The 18,451-nt window shown below is 41.2% G+C and overlaps 2 protein-coding genes across 2 annotated transcripts; both read right to left on the reverse strand.

Moving 5' to 3' along the window:
- Positions 1-8,010: 8,010 nt before the first annotated feature.
- MELLADRAFT_63613 (uncharacterized protein) lies at positions 8,011-11,990 on the reverse strand (the record flags this gene model as incomplete). The annotated part of the gene is made up of 5 exons (XM_007410716.1): positions 8,011-8,477; positions 8,660-9,316; positions 9,403-9,746; positions 9,835-11,025; positions 11,107-11,990. 5 exons carry the CDS (start codon positions 11,988-11,990, stop codon positions 8,011-8,013), a joined length of 3,543 nt encoding a protein of 1,180 aa, XP_007410778.1.
- A 1,629-nt stretch (positions 11,991-13,619) lies between these two features.
- MELLADRAFT_106990 (uncharacterized protein) lies at positions 13,620-17,783 on the reverse strand (the record flags this gene model as incomplete). The annotated part of the gene is made up of 10 exons (XM_007410715.1): positions 13,620-13,731; positions 13,799-14,177; positions 14,264-14,656; positions 14,779-15,706; positions 15,793-15,927; positions 16,002-16,043; positions 16,130-16,369; positions 17,051-17,163; positions 17,346-17,379; positions 17,700-17,783. The coding sequence occupies 10 exons, from the start codon at positions 17,781-17,783 to the stop codon at positions 13,620-13,622; spliced, it is 2,460 nt and encodes an 819-aa protein (XP_007410777.1).
- Between the last annotated feature and the right edge of the window lie 668 nt (positions 17,784-18,451).

Raw genomic sequence — 18,451 nt, forward strand, 5'->3', positions numbered from 1 at the left:
TGTTAAATGAATATTATCAGAATCAAGCTTCCTCACAAGCTACCAGTGGTGAAAGGCTAAAAGAAGGAGAAGCAGAAGAGTGTGAAGAAGCTCTGCTAAATCTATTTGAAGGTTTCACAGTGTTTAGAGCCCTCAAAAATGGATTTTAAGCAAAAGTGCTTGAAAATCTTGCTGGTCTTAGGCCAAAGTTGAGGTATAAGTCCTAAGGCCCTCTTCCAGAGCCACCATGGTCATGCTGGAAGAGGGGCCTAGTTAAGCTTATGGAATTTGTAACTTTCTAGTTGAAAACTTGGCTCACAATGAAAATCTTTTGATAAGTTTCAGAAAACCAATATACTCACTTCTCCTATGTCTTTCTTGTCTAACTCAACTTCTTGTCTGCTCATGTGGAAGATCTTCTTGCATTCACCAAAATCCCTTCTAGAACACTGCCAAATTGCTTTATTGGCCATTAAAAATATTGTGGCTATGGAAACATCAATTTGAATGCATAATCAGCCTAGTACTTATCCCAATTGATTTTTGACCAGAAGCCAAAACTCACCAAAGCTATTTAAGATGAAAGCCAATAGGAAAAAAGGTTTGACATGTTAGCCATCAAGAATGAGATGAGGGAGAGTAAAAACTCTCTCCCTCTGGCCCATTTCTGAAAATGTCAACCTTTTGAACTGTAATGAATCACTAATATGCATTGGAGTTAGCAAGCCAAAGTATGAATCTAAATACTAAAGAGATGGACCACTTGCATGAGTCATGGTCCTTCTATTTTTAAGTTGTTCAGTTCAGAGGTTATATTTTTGAAGTTCCAGTCAATACCGGAACTGCTCCGCCACTTTTAGCGGTATCGGAGCGGTATCGGAGCGGTTTTGGGACCGCTATATTCACCACTATATATAGCGGTGGCCCCGCTCCGCCATCCAGATTCCGAAAATCAGGTATCGGAGTGACCGCTCCAATACCGGCTGGGACGAGTTTTGTCCGATATATATTGGAATATATCGGACAAAACCATACATAGGAGCATATCCTACTTTCCCCCCTCCACCCTTGGATTATCAATCACCACCATTCCACCAACCTCGCATTCCTGGACGCCACGATCTAACCACCCATTGATACAGATCCTCATACGATGGACCACACTTGGGCCTTTTTTCAGTGATGGCTCACTTGTGGTACATCACACTTTCCCATACTTCAAAGGTAAGCCCAAGCCATTTCTCATCGGTCATTCCCTTGCGCAATTGATTTCACAATCTAACAAATCCTTTTGTTCCGTTTTTAGTTTTATTTCCATCATCATGCCCGACTCTCAACCACCTAGTTCATCCCTTCAGGTTCCAAATTCTTCTTCATCTTCTGCTAGACGACTCAGCCTTTGACCACCCAGCCCAAATCGTAAGGAGCCAGGTTTTGTAGTACTGCCAAAGGACTCGCGGTCTGCTCTCTTGACGCCTGACAATGCAGCTGGAGGGGATGCAACCGGTCCCCTTGCTAATCGTTCTGCATCTCCTCGACCCCCCAGTCAAACCAAGAAGAAAGATAACAAAAAAACACCTGCGGCCAGTCAAACAAAGGTGAAGCCTACCGAAAAAGGAAAGGTTACTCTCTTCATCCTGAGTGTAATAAAATATAGTGATTGAAGTTGAACTAACAATCCATTCCTTATAGACACGTTCGTAAACGAGTAAGCGTGCCCGATCAAAGTCACCAGCGGCGACCTCCAATGGTGGCACACCCACAACCTCCAAGAAAACTAAGAGCAATGTAAGTTTTAGATGTAACTTTGGTTCCTTATTTCTCTGATGACTTCTTTTTTTAACAGGAGTACGAGGTTCCCGACAAAATGGATATGTTGCAAGGTTCTGATGTTGAGATAGTTGGTGTCAAAGAACCTGGTTATACCGAGGTTCGCGGTGCTAGAGTGAGGGATCTTCTCACTTATTTCGAACCTCCCAAGGTATGAGTTTTGTGTTTTATGATTTCATCACTCTCCTTTCTATATTTATAATGATTGGGCACTAACCATCTATTTCTTTTTACTTTCTCATCTATCTATTTAGGGTCTATTATATGAGTGTCTATGGTGTCATAATACTTATGCCAAAGGGGAAGATACGTATTGGAATCTATGGGGTCATCGTGACGGCAACTCAAAACGACCACAGTGTACCAAAAGGCATCGAGCCATTGCTTCAGGTGTCAAACTCCCAATGAGCTATAAAGAAAAGCTGGCCGCTTCAAAGAAGGACAAAAACTGGAAAATCACCTCGCATTTCAATGGGCCTGCTTTTAGTGTCGATCTTATCAATTTGATGTTGGTAATGTGGATTGTGTGTCACGCACTTCCATGGGCTCGTTTTGAAGACCCCACCCTTAGAGCAGTTTTTCACACTGCCAACCGAAGTGCAGTGGTTCGATCATCAACTTGGGCCGCCAAGCAATCGAAGGAACTCTTTAAAAGATTGCACAACAAGGCAATCAACAATGTACTGGTAAGTCAATCTTTATTATATTTCACTTTATTTATATTTCACTTTTGTTTAACTGTTGAGCTGACACCATTCCGTTTGAACACAGGAGAACCAGGGGAAGTTCTGTCTTATTCACGACGTTTGGACCACGAAAGGTAACTGATACGCCTTTATTGGTGCAAGTGCGAACTATATCGACTCCAACTGGGAATACCAATTGACTCATCTTACCCTCAAGATGGTGGCATGGCACCACTTTGGGAGTCTCCTAGCTCGACCAATTGGGAAATTCCTGGTTCGACATGGCCTTCATAAAAAGATGAGTTTTTTTCAATTCTCTTTCCTTTCTCTTCTGATTTTCTTACCTTCTTTCTTGTCATCCTACTCACATGCTAGCTCAGACGACCGACAGCGGAGGTAACAACGCTACCATGGCTACAGAGCTTGCCTCCATGTTCTCAGCGGCGGACGATCCATCTGAATGGGATGAATCAACCCACCATATCTGATGTTACGCTCACAAGCTCAACCTTGTGGTTGGCCATGGACTCAAATCTCTTGGTCAAAAGGTTGGTAAAGCAAAACCAACTACTCCTCATGGAAGGCCACTACCAATTCCTACGCTCGTGGTCAATGGTGACGAGTATGATGATGAGGATGAGCAAGAATCAGATGAGGAGGACATGGGTGGTGCTGAGCCTGATGGAGTTGACGATGACAATGATGAAGAAAATACAGATGAAGTTGAATCATCTTCAGACAAACCTGATGTGGTTGCAAAAGCTCTGGCAAAGGTAAGCCTCATGTTTTCTCTACTATTCTGCTTTTCCGTTGTCTTAAACTAATTGAACTTTTTCCTTACTTTTAGGTTGACACTGTCAGCGGCCAGATCGCTAGCAGTGCAGCCCGTCGATGCGATTTCAAGACCCGTGCTACCCGGTTAGGATATTCTGGTAGGATGGTTAAAAGACCTTGCAAGACAAGGTGGAACAGTCACTACGAGAGTAGAAAGATTGCCTGTGAGGCACAAGAGGTATGTAGCTTTTTGGAATGTCTCTAAAAAAACTCTCAACTCACTTCTCCTTCTCACATTTTCTTTTCAGGTTATCAACTCTATGATATCAGCGGATTGAAAGGCATGTTTCTTTAAGGGAGTAACGATCTCACCTTCAGAATGGAATGCGGTGGAGTTAGTCAACAAGGTGTTGAAGGTCTGTAAACATTTCAACTTTGTTTTTATTTTGATTTACTGACCACCTTCTCCTCCACTTCTTTAGACTTTTGTTGATGCAACTGCCCGAGTTGAAGGAAACGGGCCTACAGGATGCTTTGTCCTTGCCGAATACAAACGGGTGATCAGCGAACTCGAGAGTCTTCAAGCCGAAAGTCTCTTTCCAAGTATTGACAAAGCGATTGATGTCATGATTGAATGGTTGCAAAAGTACCAGGAGGAGGCCGTTAACTGTGAAGCTTTAGTGCTAGCGACCATCCTCAATCCTCGTTTCCGAGGGCAGTTTTTCTCAATTCATTATCCCAATCACGCAGTCTCAGCCCAAGTTGCGATCGATCAAGCTTTCAACAACCTTGTGGAAGAAACAAAGGTCCATGATCAGGCTGCACCACTTGATGAAACCGAAGAAACCGATGTCGATGAGTTTGATATATTCGGTGTTGGCCAAGGTGGCAACAATTCTTCGACTACTGCTTCTGAACTAGACGACTATTTGAAGGGTCAATGCCGTATCAAGAAGGATCAAACACCACTCAAGTGGTGGAAGGTTGGTAACTGATCATATTCTTCTTTTTAACTTGTATCATTCTCCCTTTAAACATAGCTAACATACGTCCTTCTCACAGGAACATCAATTCCGTTTCCCTATCCTCTCGAAACTTGCTCGAGATTATTTATCCTTATCTGCTACCTCATGCGCTTGTGAGCGTACATTCTCGGCGGCTGCCGATGTTTGTACACCTTCACGGGGTAGTCTCTTGCCGAAAACTATGGAGCGGCTTGTTGGTTCTCAAGCCTGGTTAAAAGAAGGAATCGTGCCCGATGGAGCTTTTGAAGAAGCTGCGAGGGCGCTTCAAGGGTTTTTAGATGGACTTGCAAAGAAAAAAGCTATGCCTACAGATAAATCGGTAAAAAAGAAAGGCTAACAATTCTCATTTCATGTTTCTCAAATCATCAAAGGTCTCAATTTTATACTCGATTTTGTTAAATTTATCTGTTTCACATAACCCCCCAGCCTCACATCCTACCTTTTCAAGCCCTATAGGCCTGATTTGTGTACACATAGGCTGTTTTTGATTTTTTTTTTCTTTTTTCATGCCATATCGCCGCTATATAGCGGTATCGGAGCGGTTTTACCGCTCCGATATCTTGGGAGATTTTTTCAAAAAAAAAATATCGGAGTGATATCGGAGTGGTCATAGTGGTCATACCGCTCCGATACAAGGATGGGGTGAAATCGGTATCGTATCGGAGCGGTTCCGGTATTGTTCCAGTCATACTATTGCTTTTTCTTTTTGCGCATTTATTAGTAATTACCTTTTCCACACCACCTTTTGCTTATGTCACCTTTGGTTATGCACTTTAATTTCCACGTCTCTTGTGTGCTTTTTTGCTTTGTCTAATTTTTACACAAAATATTTAAGCACTTTGCTTTGTAATTGCTGCCATCCTCTATATTGTAGTAAAAGCCTGATCAGGGCAACTCTTTGTTTTATAGCATGTTCATTTTTGTTGGAAGAAAAATATGTTTTTTTGCTTCAAATAGTGTTCCAATGAACTTCTTTTTCACAGGAAAAGGTAACAAGCCCTCCAGGTTTGAAAGATATGGTGCATTCTGATGTTGGTGGCCTCAAATTGCATGAAGTGAGCTATTCTTTTTCCTCATGTTTCAAATACTTTAGTTTTACAAACGTCAATGATGTCATTCAATTTCAAAGGATTGGGGAAGTACACTGGATGCCATTGATTTGTATATGCCAGCCTGTGATAAATACAACACTCAAGTTTTTATTAATACTCAATCAGATTGAATTTCTGACTTTGATGTATGGCTTAACAGTAAAATTCACATAAGCTTGTGTGGGCATGCCTGTATGGTCTCTAGTGATCAAAAACACTATAACAACAGTACAAGACAAGAAAAAAGAGGGACAAAAGCCTAAAAAATTCCACCACTAGTATATAACATCTTCACAAACACCTAACAATGGTATAAAGCTCTCAAAAACCAATGAATTGTGACAAAAACCCTCAAAAACCCCTTGATATAAGCCTATGATCAATTCTATATTAATGTATGACATGATTTATGCTGTGAAACTTTTGATTTGGATTATTTGAATGTTGGATATATCTTCTTATGATGGATAAAGGTGATTTTTCCTATTACTCAGGGCGTCTTCACTTAAGCAATTTCTGGTGAGAAATCACATTCTGCAAAATTTAAAGTGTCTATTTGGTGGTGCATGTTTCATTTTTACATTCAAAATTTACAGAATGTGATTTGTGGTCAGAAATTCCTCAAGTGAACGCGCCCTCAGTCTCATAGCTGAAAGCCATTTTTAGAATCACCACCTTTTTCCAAAGTGCTCCAAATTTTGATGACTAAAAATATACATTCACCTTTCAATTCATCATACTTTTTCTTAACCTTTTTGAGTTTACAAGTCTTGATAACCGCTGTCTGATTACTCTTGCTTAACAAAGACTGATGTAGACTCTTCAATCCCCATCCAAAGTACACCAGGATTCAAGATTGTGTCTCCGGAATCACAATAACAATCATGAGGCATAATGAAGTGATGAGATAGGGAAAGGCAGGTGTCTGATGAAAGTCACAATAGCGTGAGTATAAGGTGCTATAAGGCCAGAATCATGTATTGCTAATGAGAGATATATAAGCAACTGTTGGAAGGTGGTGAGTAAGAGATGAAAAGGTGTCTAAGTGAGGAGACAACAGTAAACCCAATGAGCAACTCTTTACATAGTAATGTTTCTGTAGACATAGGTTGACAGTCAATCATCAAGATTGTGACTCACACACACTCCTTTTGAAATAGCTGAGACATAAGTATAGTGTGGAGCAAAAGAATAGATGTAGGTCACTTGTTAACCTACGGGAATATCATATGATAGGGACATATGGGAAAATTTCATGTAAAGAAGTTGGGTCGGATCGTGTTTATAATTGAGTGGTGTGCTGACGTCATACAAAAATTCCATCGTTCTTCTTTACGGAATTTTCTCATTTCCCTTTCTCATCAAATTCCTAAAAAATCTTCCTTTCTGTCATACCAATCTTAGTGTTAAAGAGTTGATTTTTGAAATCCCTCCCTTCCCTCCCTATGTTCTGAAAGATTTTTTAGTTCTTTTCAGTTTTGTGGGTTGTTTCTTAAGGGAATTGTTTTAGGTGGATACTTTTTTTATCTTTTGCTTATTATTTTATGTGTGGTTTGTGAAGTTGTTTCAGAAAACAAATTTTTTCTTATTATTTTATTTTCTTATTTCATTAGCATGGTCATTTTTTATATTTGTTTTGGTATGTTTAATTTAGTTATTTTTTATTGTCTTTGGTGTGGTTGAATTTTTATTTTTTATTTTTTATTTTTTATTTTTTGTTGTTTTTTCGGTTTGTTGTGATTCTATTAGTTTAACTGTTATGTTGTATGGACCGCTAGCCACCCCGTAGGGTGATGATTGTTTGGTGACAATTTTATTCAAAAGTTTTGGCCTAGCATACTTAGAGTTAGTTGGTTTGATTTCCGTAAGTGCCAAGTTGATATTTCCAAAACAAAAGAACAACTGATGCTCAATCCGCATAGTGAGTGTAAGAGTGGAAGTGTTATATAGACAGTATGGGTTATACAAGTATGGGTTTAGGCAGTTGTGATTGCATAGATAGTTGACTCTCTCTATTGTTCTGCGGGTTCTGACTTCTCCACTGTTGGATTAGCAATTGACACGAGGGGTTTAGATAAACCCTACTGATCCGTGAGCCAGTCAGAGACTTTGACCCAGTGAAGGTGGAGAGAAGCTACTAGTGTAATGATAAAACCCTGAATTCAATATGAAGGAGAAGGGCTCACAAGAAAGGAAATATTCTTGTTTGAACACTTGCTGTAATGATCCAAGCTAGGGAAACAAAGAACACCATTTGCAAAGAAATATGTATGCAAGTGAATCCCAGTGTGATCAAGCTTAAAGAAAATGTGATCTTAATGGAGTGCGAATTTGAAATCGCCTGTTTGTATACTGTTGAAGCAAATCGTTACATGATACACCAAATTACGAATAAGTAGTAAAAATGATACATGAGATAAACAATTAGATGACGAAGCAAACATATCTCAAAGATTGCAATTACTTATCTTTCCATGAAAAACCTATTTTTGACAAGACATTTTATTTCTTACTGAACACACATTCGAAGCTCTCCGAAGTGTAGATAAAGTAATAAGATAATACAAGCTTAACTATATAAACCAGCGACCATAATGATCCCAACTCCCAAATCATTCTTATCTCCTAACCCATATCTGTCAAATTTTCTACAGCTGCATTAGCCTGATGCTGTACTAAACCATCAGGATCAACTAATTTAACATATTCAAGTACTCTAATTGTCTTGGTCAAATATTCCTGTCTCCAAAGTCGATCAAGTTGATCAACATTAAGAGATAAAGTAATTAAAAGGAACATAATGGCTGATCTACGAAGTGCAGGATGTCCAGAATCTTTCGAAACAGGAAGTATCGTTTCTTCTGGTACACGTCGCTTGGGATCAGTGCTTTTAGATTGATTTTCACTATCTGGTGTCTCGATTAGTTCTGGTAAAGTGGTCTTCGTGATCTCCTGCTTTTCTGAGTCGACGCCATCCATAGCAGATTTTGCGGTGGATGAAGCCAATGTAGGACGAGATTCGAGAGATAGGATGATCAAACAGCTATCCATCAAGTCTGAAAGGTAAGGTAACATGGCAATGATCGAAGTTTCTACACAAGTAGTCAAGATCGTCAATGCTGACCATCGTAAGCAAACTGGAAACTCTTTTGAGCTAAGCACAAAGAGTAAGCTAGGTAAGAAATGTTTAACTGTAAAGGATGAATGATAGTCAATGAACTCTGGCCTGATTGGTGCACGAGATTAGATCACAATAAGAGTTATGATCACTTACGATAGTTCGGAAGTGCCTGACCAGCCCTTTGAACGATCTGAACCATCGCTTCACCAATCCGTAAGCGCTTATCAAGCTCTTTGTTTGGTTGTTCATCTTCAGTAAATTGTGAATCTTTTTTGATAGTTTGAAAGAGCTCATTGAATGCATAAAGTTTGTTTAGCTTCAAACAGATCAAGTGACTGAATTGTTCAGCAAGTTCACTGATGGCCTTAATCGCGTTGAGATATATGAAACTATCTTCTTCTTCGATCAACTTCAATAAAACATCCAGAACATTGGGTACTAGTTCACTCATCAGCTTGGTGTTCTCAATAGTTTTGGTATATCCGCTAAATAGTTTCTTGAGGATTGTGATACCCTGAGCGCGAATTGGTAAACAAGGATCTTCAACAAGCTTCAATCCTTCTTCGTAGGTACTCAATATTGTTCTTCGTGTTTGATGATGATCAGAGGATTGGTCTACCGAGTTGTGTGTAGTATCTATTGATTGATCTACTTGAGCAAGTGCATTCCTTACTGAAAGCATAATTCTACACTTCAATGATAGTTCATTGACTTCTGGTCGGACGTTTGAGCATCGGAGAATTATGTAGTCAAGCTTTTCAGAGATCACCTTCAGCGAGGCAGCCGATCGTTCGTCCAGACTTGGATTTGCTGTATGAGTCGGAGAAAACAGTCAGAGATCTTGGATGTACATTTTTAATCTCAATGAACAACTTAGATGCAGGAGCTAGCATTACCTTCAAGAACTGTCAATAGTAAAGTAAGACCCGTCAATATCAAGCTGTTGTCAGCCTCCTCTGCATCTTCCGTATCTTCCTTCTCTAAAATATCCAATGTTTCATTTTCTCCCATTTTCAAGAAGTTGAGGGAAGTTGAGATATTACTGGCATCGTCTGTAGGACACTTATCCGGTATTTCATTGCGAGAAGAGATCGTTGTGAATGAAGTTCCATGACTATGTGTTTCACTCAAGCTGGAGAAAGAATGCTTGACAAATTCCAATATCTGAACAGGTTCCTGAACGACCGAACTGTCCAGCTTCTCAATCATCTTCAGTACCATTTGCATTCGAAATAAGGTCCTACATCCACATATATACCTTCGTCAGCTGACAACCACTAATGAAGCCGCACGTTCATCGCCTTTTCAGTATAGCAATCATCACTCACATCTTTGCTTCTGCTAATCCTTCTCTGTGTCGCAAAGACTCTAATTCATCAAGCCAGTTTACCAACATGTTACTGTTCAGTTTGTCATTTTTGAGACCTGCGAGCCAATCAATGAGGTAATCTGGATCTGGTTTGATGGTGGACAGATCTTCAGATGTGCCGATCGCATCTGCGTCCCTTGTGATCCTTATACAACTTTGTCCTTCAGCATCACGCGACCAATACCTCCAACCACCTCGACCTTCAACATGAGTCAAGTTGAGTTCCCTACCGATCTCCAACTCCCTGATACATCGCTTGATAGTCTCCCCAACGTACTGTATAGGACACATTTTCACCCAGACGGACACCAAGTCATTAATCTCCTCGCGTAGTTGTGGCTCCGATCGCGATTGGCATAGATATAGCCACAAAGACAATATTTGAGGCAAAATCGGAAGGATCAAGGCGCTGATCAAGACATCAGACGGATTTGAATTCAATACCAATGTTGTCAAGAGGTTAATGGATTGAGATATCTGGTTTGCCGTAACTGCTATTGGATCAAAATCATCGTCTGAGCACTCATCAGAGTTTGAACTGTGGGCAGGATGGGTGTGTTGGCGAGCTTGAAATGGAATGAAAACTGAATGTAGCATTGGTCCAAGATGTGACCTGAAGAAATTCGGCTGCTTCACTATGATCTGGCTCAAAACGTGACATGCGGCCTTAGTAACCCCGCTCGGCCTTGGGTGATTGTTTTTGAAGTCGGACGACTTGCTTGAATGTGGATTTTCGAGGGCTCCGTTTGATTGATAGAATAGAAAATCAGGTGAGATGACTTGTAATAAACTACTAACAAGATGGTTGAGGTATTTAACCGGATCCGAGCTTTGGGGAGGGTTACACAAGATATGCGCGATTGAATTTAATCTGTTTAAGGTTGCGGAGGTACTATGAAAGGTTGAATGTGGTTTGATAGTTGATTTATTTTCTGAAGGCATAGAAGATCCAGTATCATCGTCTTCTTCATAATCGTCGACCATCACAGCTTGTAGAAATCCTCTAACTCCTGAAGGTTCTAGTAATCGACTTGATAAGATTTTCGAGACCTCCCTACGGAATTCGATGGCTGATCGAGTTGGAATTGATTTTCGAGATGGACACGAAGAAAGTGAAAGTAGACAAGCGAAGACTTTTTGGGGATAGGCTCTATGAATTTCCAAAAGAAGATCTCAATTTTTTTTTCATCAAAGATCTTGATCCAAAGGGTATGATTTAGGAAAAACTGACTGATCAAGTAAGTTTTCAAGGTTGCGTTCTGCCCACTCGCTCACGCAAGACATCGGGTCCAGCTTGTGCTTGATTAGTCCAGCAACTAAAGGGACAAACATGCATGGTAAAAGCATCCTTTGTAGAGAGAATCTTGGATCGAGCACGTTCGTGAGTTGCCCTGGTATTGAACGGTCAGATGGTCCGACATCTGACAATAAATCTGAAGATTTTGAATCATTGGGGAGTACAATAGCTACAAGTTGCCTGATGATAGACAATAGACTGCTGGCGGGTTTCGGTTCAGCTTGGATCATCTCTGATCTCGGTTGACCAATGCAATAAGCCAATGGGTTTCTCTCCATCGCCAGTAAATGGTAGATCCCCCAGTTCGATAGCATATCACCCAATCCATGAATTGTCTGTGAGTCCTTTGATCCGAAGATAGGGATCGGCTCGCCCTTTTCTTCGACTTCGTTGACACAAAGCGTTCGTAAATGTTCATCGATGGAAGTCAAGCAACGTAAAGCACTGAAACAAACTAATCCTTTCATATCACTTTGAAGCTGATTCATGTCATCGAATGAAGCGAGATACGATGATGAGAAAAGAGGCGATTTGTTTGCGTCGCTATGATGAAAAACGGATACATCCCGTAACTCTTCATGACTGAAGATCGAGTTCACTAGAGAAGGAAGACTATCTCTGAACGTCTTGTATCGAATGAAAAGTAGGATGACTAATTTCAAGCCTTGAGCCTGCTTAGGGTCCTCCAATTGAATTCCAAAATGATCAGATAGTTGAGATTTGAGTTGATTTGTCAGATCAGGCTTCGAAGGGACATTTTGATATAAATGAGTTGCTACCTTGATCAAGGATTTTAGTTCAGGAGATTGTTGAGGCATTCAGAAAAAAGGAAAAGAGAAATGAGGAAGCCAACTGAAATTCAATTGGCTGCAAACTCCAAAGTGCCACCTGTGACCTCATACAAGCATATATTTGACCTAACACCTTAACAAGCTAAGGTTTAAGGTCTAAACTCCAGGTAAACTGTGACCAAAACCTCCAAAACCTGTCAACATCATCACTTCTCCTCAACTTGAACAACTGCTCCTGATCATGAACAATTTTGTGGAAAGGCCACTGTAGATTCATGGTAAGAGTCTCAGATCCCTGTGATGGGATGTGGAGCTCATATGGTACACGTAAAGTTGATGAATGATAAGGAAATCAAGATACCCAATCATCAATGGCAATTTTTGAAGTAAATTTAGCTGAATACAGTCAACTCTGATATAACCGATACACTGTCAAAACCGATAATCTCGGCAAAACCGATAATTTTCGGCCATTTTTTTAAAAATTTCAGTGAAGTTGGCTCTGACAAAACCGATACTCCGTGAAAACTGATACAATTTTTTGGGTATCGGTTATATCAGAGTCGACTGTATTCCAGTGAGTCCTCACAGACACCATCAGAGGTTCCCTTCAGCTAAGAATGTAGAGCGAGATCACATATCTGTTCGTTTCATATTTGAGATTGAGATGTCGTGTGCAAGGAGTCCTAAAACAAGAATCAGTTGGGGTCATATCAAATTTAAACCAGGCTCAACAACATTTAAAGATTGTTCAACAATCACTTGCCAAAGGTTGAACGCCATGGATTTTGAGTGAGCTCTATTCCGATATTATACAAGGCTCACCATTGAAGATTGAAGATACACCAAGAACATCCAGAATTCTCTTGGTAGGCTTAACTAAGAGCATGGATGTCTTTGTGGTGTTCAATCATCAGTCTTTGATATAGCATGGGGATGATGACCATGAATCTTAGAATAAGTTATCAATGCGTTTGTTATTGGATCGTCCCCATCAAGGGAGACTTCAAAGCTATGCCATGAGTTTTTGTTTTCGAGCTCTGAGTCTTGATGGAAGTGTTACGGAAGACTACGTCCCAAATGATTGAACTCAAGATTTCGTTTGTCGAGCTACTTTCATGTGCATTTGGAAATGGGAATAGATCACCATGTGAGAGTCTGTGTAGTAAGGAATGAGGGAGGCATGGGTATTTTTAAACACATCTGAATTACAAAGAATTCACCAGAGAAAACTCTCTCCTCAGATTTTGATATCAGTTCCAAGCTCTGACTGGGATACAACCCCGACACGGCCAATCGGATTTCTGTATACTCATAATAGTCTATCCCTAATGGGCGGACACTGATGTTGAAGTTCGAAGCTAGATAGGTTGGCCGAGGGGCAACGTTCCTCGAGACCTGAGAATGTCCAAAAATCTCGTGTTACAAGTTTTCAGAGGATTACAAGATACAACACACATTGTCAATCAGTGAAAAGGAGCTGGAAATAATCGAAGAGAAATTCGCATCATTAATAGTAGGCACCACTCTTCTTAAACGTCCGATAAGGCGCGCCCAAAGATCATTCAAAAAGAACATAAATAAATGGATAGATTGATATCGTAGCACTTGTTGATTGAAGGGATTAGGATTTTTTAGGATGTATATTATATAGATCTAGTTGATAGATCTCGACGGTTGATTTGGCAATCCTACTTGAATGTCAGCATCTTCTGCTTTGCTGAGGGGAGAAGCTTGTCTCTTCAGCTTACTCGGTGGCCGTTTGACCCTAAATGGCAAGTTCGTATACAAAATCAGTGAAGAGAGAAAGAATGGTAAAGAGAGAGCGATCGAACCTAAATGCCTGTTTACCGCCTTTCGGCGGCACTTTACTCTCAAACCCATCATCTTCATAATCTCCTGCTTCAATCTGTTGACGCATCAATCTTCTTGAGTCTAGGAAAGATTTTGCTTGATCTCGGTCTATACCTTTCCCTTTTGCCACTGAGTCGATAGCTTCAGGATCGATTGGTTTGTCTCCGGGAGGGAAACTGATTTCGTCCTCGTCAGACTCATCCTCTGGATAAAGGTCAGAGTCAAGGTGTTGAAAGATATTCCATTCTGATCCATCATCCGCTTTCTTGACCTCCAGCTTTAGTCTGTCATGCTTCCGGATCAATTTTATCGCTGAGGCCGGAAATCTGATCTTGAGTACATTGTCTAATTGCGTCTCAGCTTTAGATTGAAGGGAAACCGCGCGATTATATAAGCAGTGATCCCAAATGGAGATGTAGAAATGAGGAGGAATGAAAGAGACCTACAAGGATACTCAGCAATACAACAACAGAATGTCCTTCTAACTCTTTCAATTTTGAACCATGTAACAAGAGTTGATTGGGGGTTGTTACCGGACCATGAGATTTTGTTTTGTCGACACCAAGCTGTGTACTCTTCCAAATTCGTACTCAAACGACCACCTCGGAGCGAGACATTGACGCCTTTGCGAGGCTTCAATTTAGGAGCAGTCTTTGATTTTCCTACCGGAGATAATGATGGAACTGTGGATACGGCTCCAGAGAAGGGCTCCGTGGAAGTGGAAGCAGTCTGGGGATCATCAGTGCCAGTCGAAGGGGCGGTCAATTCAGATATACTGGTTGTAGGAACGAGTGGCTGGTCGTAGAGTACATTTATGTAGTCAACGAAGCTTTGAATATCTTCACAGCACCCCATTCCATTTACTGATGATCCAGCGCATACACGCGCTAATACGTACGGCATCAGCTCAACATACAGCCTTGTAAGGTCATTCTTTAGAGAATAGTCTTCAAGAACTCACGCAAGTATTCTTGTAAGAAAAATGATAAGCACTTCCCAAGGACCTCGTAGGACGGTGGTGTTTCGTCCTTCCAAGATTTCCCTCCAACCGAATGCATATTACTCATAGGGGACTGATCACAGGCATCCAAAAACAGCTTCATGGTTCTTTCTAAACGATTCAAATCCTCTCGCGGTTCGGACTCAAACGAAACCGCATTCTCATGGCGTAGGTATTCAGACATCAGGAAAGCTGAGACGGCATTGGTGATCGTAGGATGTTGAAGTGCAAGGATACGAGCTTGTTGTGCCATGTTGTACTTCATAGTGACATGATTCTCATTCCATGGGTTGTGAAGGTCAGCCGCGAACTGGTTCGGGAGAGGAGGATACTGTGAGGCAGCGGTGTTATCAGTTCTAGATCTAGAACGCAGGTCTGTTTCCGTTTTTCTTCTCTTGATACTTTGATACTCTGCGGGATTTGTGATCGAGTTTCCGCTATCACCTCTCAGAAGGGTTTGGTTGAGATTCATATCTAGATAAGAAGCGCTTCCAGGTGGTCGATTTGAGATGGTATGGGGTAAAGAAGAGTAAGGATTTGTCGCGTCGTTCATAAGCTGATCTCCCAAGTGACCGTACAGATTGTCAACCCCATGATGACCCAGAATCAGTGGATCGTATGAAGGTAACATTGATTGATTGTGATCAGAGATATAAGGATGAGAACCAAGTGGGCCGAAGGAAGCGGAGCCGTTGGCTTCACATGGATTTAGAGCGTAAGGTTGTTCAAGTGAATTCAATCCGTCTGTCAAACGAGTGTTTGCTTGTGACCCAGATGCGTCCTCAGAAAATTCTTGCTCGGGCAATGGACACTTTGAAATGATAGGTGTCGTTTCGGAAGGGCTTTCACGCTGGATTTGGAGTTCTGAAGATCCATCGGCCAAACATTTCTGCGGCGTCCAGGTTCAAATCAGTCAGACTTTTACTGTTGGTCGATTGGCAGAATTATAATCAACCCAAACGGAAATGGACATACCAATATGATATCTTTTCCTGGCTGTTCGGAAACTAGAGTTTCTAGCTTTGGTGTAGTGAAAGTGTAAACAACCCCCGAGTCTGAGACCACCAGAAGAAGGAGTTGCGTGCCAGTCAATGTAGCGAGCTCATAGGCCTGCAAAAAGTTTGTGAGAATCTATGATAATCCTCAGAGCGCAAGATGATTTGACGTATTGAACTATTGTTTACCTTTTTCATAATCCCAGCCTTTCGCTTAGAAAAAGTGATGTGCTGCAGAGAGTGAAGAAGCCCGAAAACCAAAGCGTTATTACTCTGATGTTGAGAATAGAGGCAGCGAGCCACGAGGTTTCACGTACGCGTTTGCCTTTATCATGAATATATTCAATATCAATTTTTCTTCGGCCAGGATTTTTCTTTCGACCAGAAACCTCTTCCTCTTCCTCCTCGTCATCTTCTGCTTCGTCGGCATCTCGATTCCTCTTGCGCGTACCCAAAGAAAGCTCGTCCTGACGGAAGTCATAATTAGGATGAGTGGACCTCGTCGTAGAGCCACTACCGCTTGAGGGCGCACTTCCAGGCACTTGGTAGTCGGGATCCTTCAGAAGGTAAGTTCAAGACAGATTTGTATGTAAGATTCGTGTACATATCTCAAATGGGAAATTGAGGCACTCTGTCCGACAAAAGCTGCAGAAAGGCTTCCTCTGTGAGACCACAGGCTTCAGAAGCATCTGGAACAGACAGAGAAGTGAGGTAACATGCCTTATTCATCTCGGAGAAACTCGGCAGGGTTTACCGTTGACGGAATCGACAATCTGTATTGACAGGTGAACAAATTAGGAGACAAAAAAGGGAAGTGAGATTGTGCGAAAAAGAGATGGAAATGAGACAGGAGGTGGTAAAACTTGACAACATGCCCTGTGAGAAGATGATCTGGAAAGCCACAGATGGTTTGGTCGAGGATTTTGAGATTGTGAGGGGGAAGAGGGGACTAAAAATGACAAGAGTGGCAAAAAATGTTGAGCACTAGTGCAGAGGCATGCAGCAATGGGTCGGCAACTCGCCACGATGCAGAAACCCATTATCATGATCAAAGGAACTTGCTGAGCGCTTTGGGTAGGCAGTAGACTTGATTTCAACGCGTTACTGCCACTGCATCAATATATCAAAGGACCGGCGAGCTGAAATCCTGTCCACCCGAAAAAAAGGGCAAGGGTGAGTAGCCTATGTACGCACTCACTACTGGTCAGTTGAACTCCCAAACCAGAGTATCAACAGACGTCTCGAATTTTGGAGTACATCTCGAATTCTCCATCATGGAGTTTACCGATCACTGGATCATTGTCAATAGCACCGGTGGTCAATAGAACATATCGGATTCGAGGTAGTGATACTACATTATCACCCACCGCGGGCTGCTTTCAAAGGCAGGGGGTCAACCTATACTTGACCCTGTGTGCGCCTGAGCTACGAACGTCCGATATTTCATCGCACAGTCAACGAGGAGACCTAGTCTATGACTTAGAAAGGGGCATGTATCAACTCTTGATCCTCACAATACACCCTCAAGCTCACCTTTGACACGAAAACCATCCGAGGCGAAAGCAATCTATCATGATGAGCCCAATACGCAAATCAGCTAGCGATTTGTCAGGGCTAGAAGGACACGGTCAGGAGAAGCAACATCAACTGCTAGTGTCAAATATTTTCAGTCAGCTTGACCTTGTAGAGAGGTAAAAGTCATCAAGGAGTCGTACAAGAACGCATGCATTTCGCCCAGCTCGTTAGTTTCACACTCAAGGCAACGGAAGAATGTAGCAATGGGTATGGCTTGTGGTTCAACTATGAAATCATTGTACATATCACAGAATCCATCACTTCCACGAGGAAGACATGGCACAGTAAGCGATATGATGATAATGAAGTCACATTTTTTTCAGATGGAGCACTCTTACAAAATGCCAAATTCCAATGCCTCACACCCAGAGTCATTGAGATGAAAACCTTATCCATTGTACTATGGATACCCCGCCGATGTATCAACTAACTTAACAGTTCCCCAAATACTTTACAATGGACCTAATATATATATATCTGAGACTTGGGTCAGTACTTTTATTCCACCAAAATTCTGGATTCTTATTTCCATATTCCTCTTCTTTCTGATCAAATCACAAATCAGGAATTGTTTGAGTTTACTGTGAAGCATGATATGATAGTGTTTGCGAGGGCAGAGTGCTCATGACACATGGATTGACATAGGAAGTCAGGAAAGTTGATAAAAAACTTAAAACTGACTCAAATGACATATGGTGTCTTACAATACATGAGGAAAATTGTATTCTGAGAAGGGATACAATTGAGGTTGATCAATAACTTGATTAGATAAAAGATAATTCAGGTATTGTGGGAAAGTCAAGCCAACCATCTTGATATGGACCTTGAAGCAACTTTTAGTTTGCTATGGGAAAGATGTGACAAATTGAACAAATACTGTGCTATCTGTGTTTTGTTTGAATATATTCATACCATGTGTTGTCCTTTGGGTTGGATGAAGTATAGGTTGCCTCCAGCACACTTTTAGGTCTTGAGAGAGAACCCAAATGTATTCTGATTTGTCTATTTAGATATTGTTTTGTTTTTCTCACTGAAATTCAATGACTATGAAGAAGATATCTGGA

Source organism: Melampsora larici-populina, assembly GCF_000204055.1.
Source record: "Melampsora larici-populina 98AG31 unplaced genomic scaffold MELLAscaffold_21, whole genome shotgun sequence".
NCBI classification, from domain to species: domain Eukaryota; kingdom Fungi; phylum Basidiomycota; class Pucciniomycetes; order Pucciniales; family Melampsoraceae; genus Melampsora; species Melampsora laricis-populina.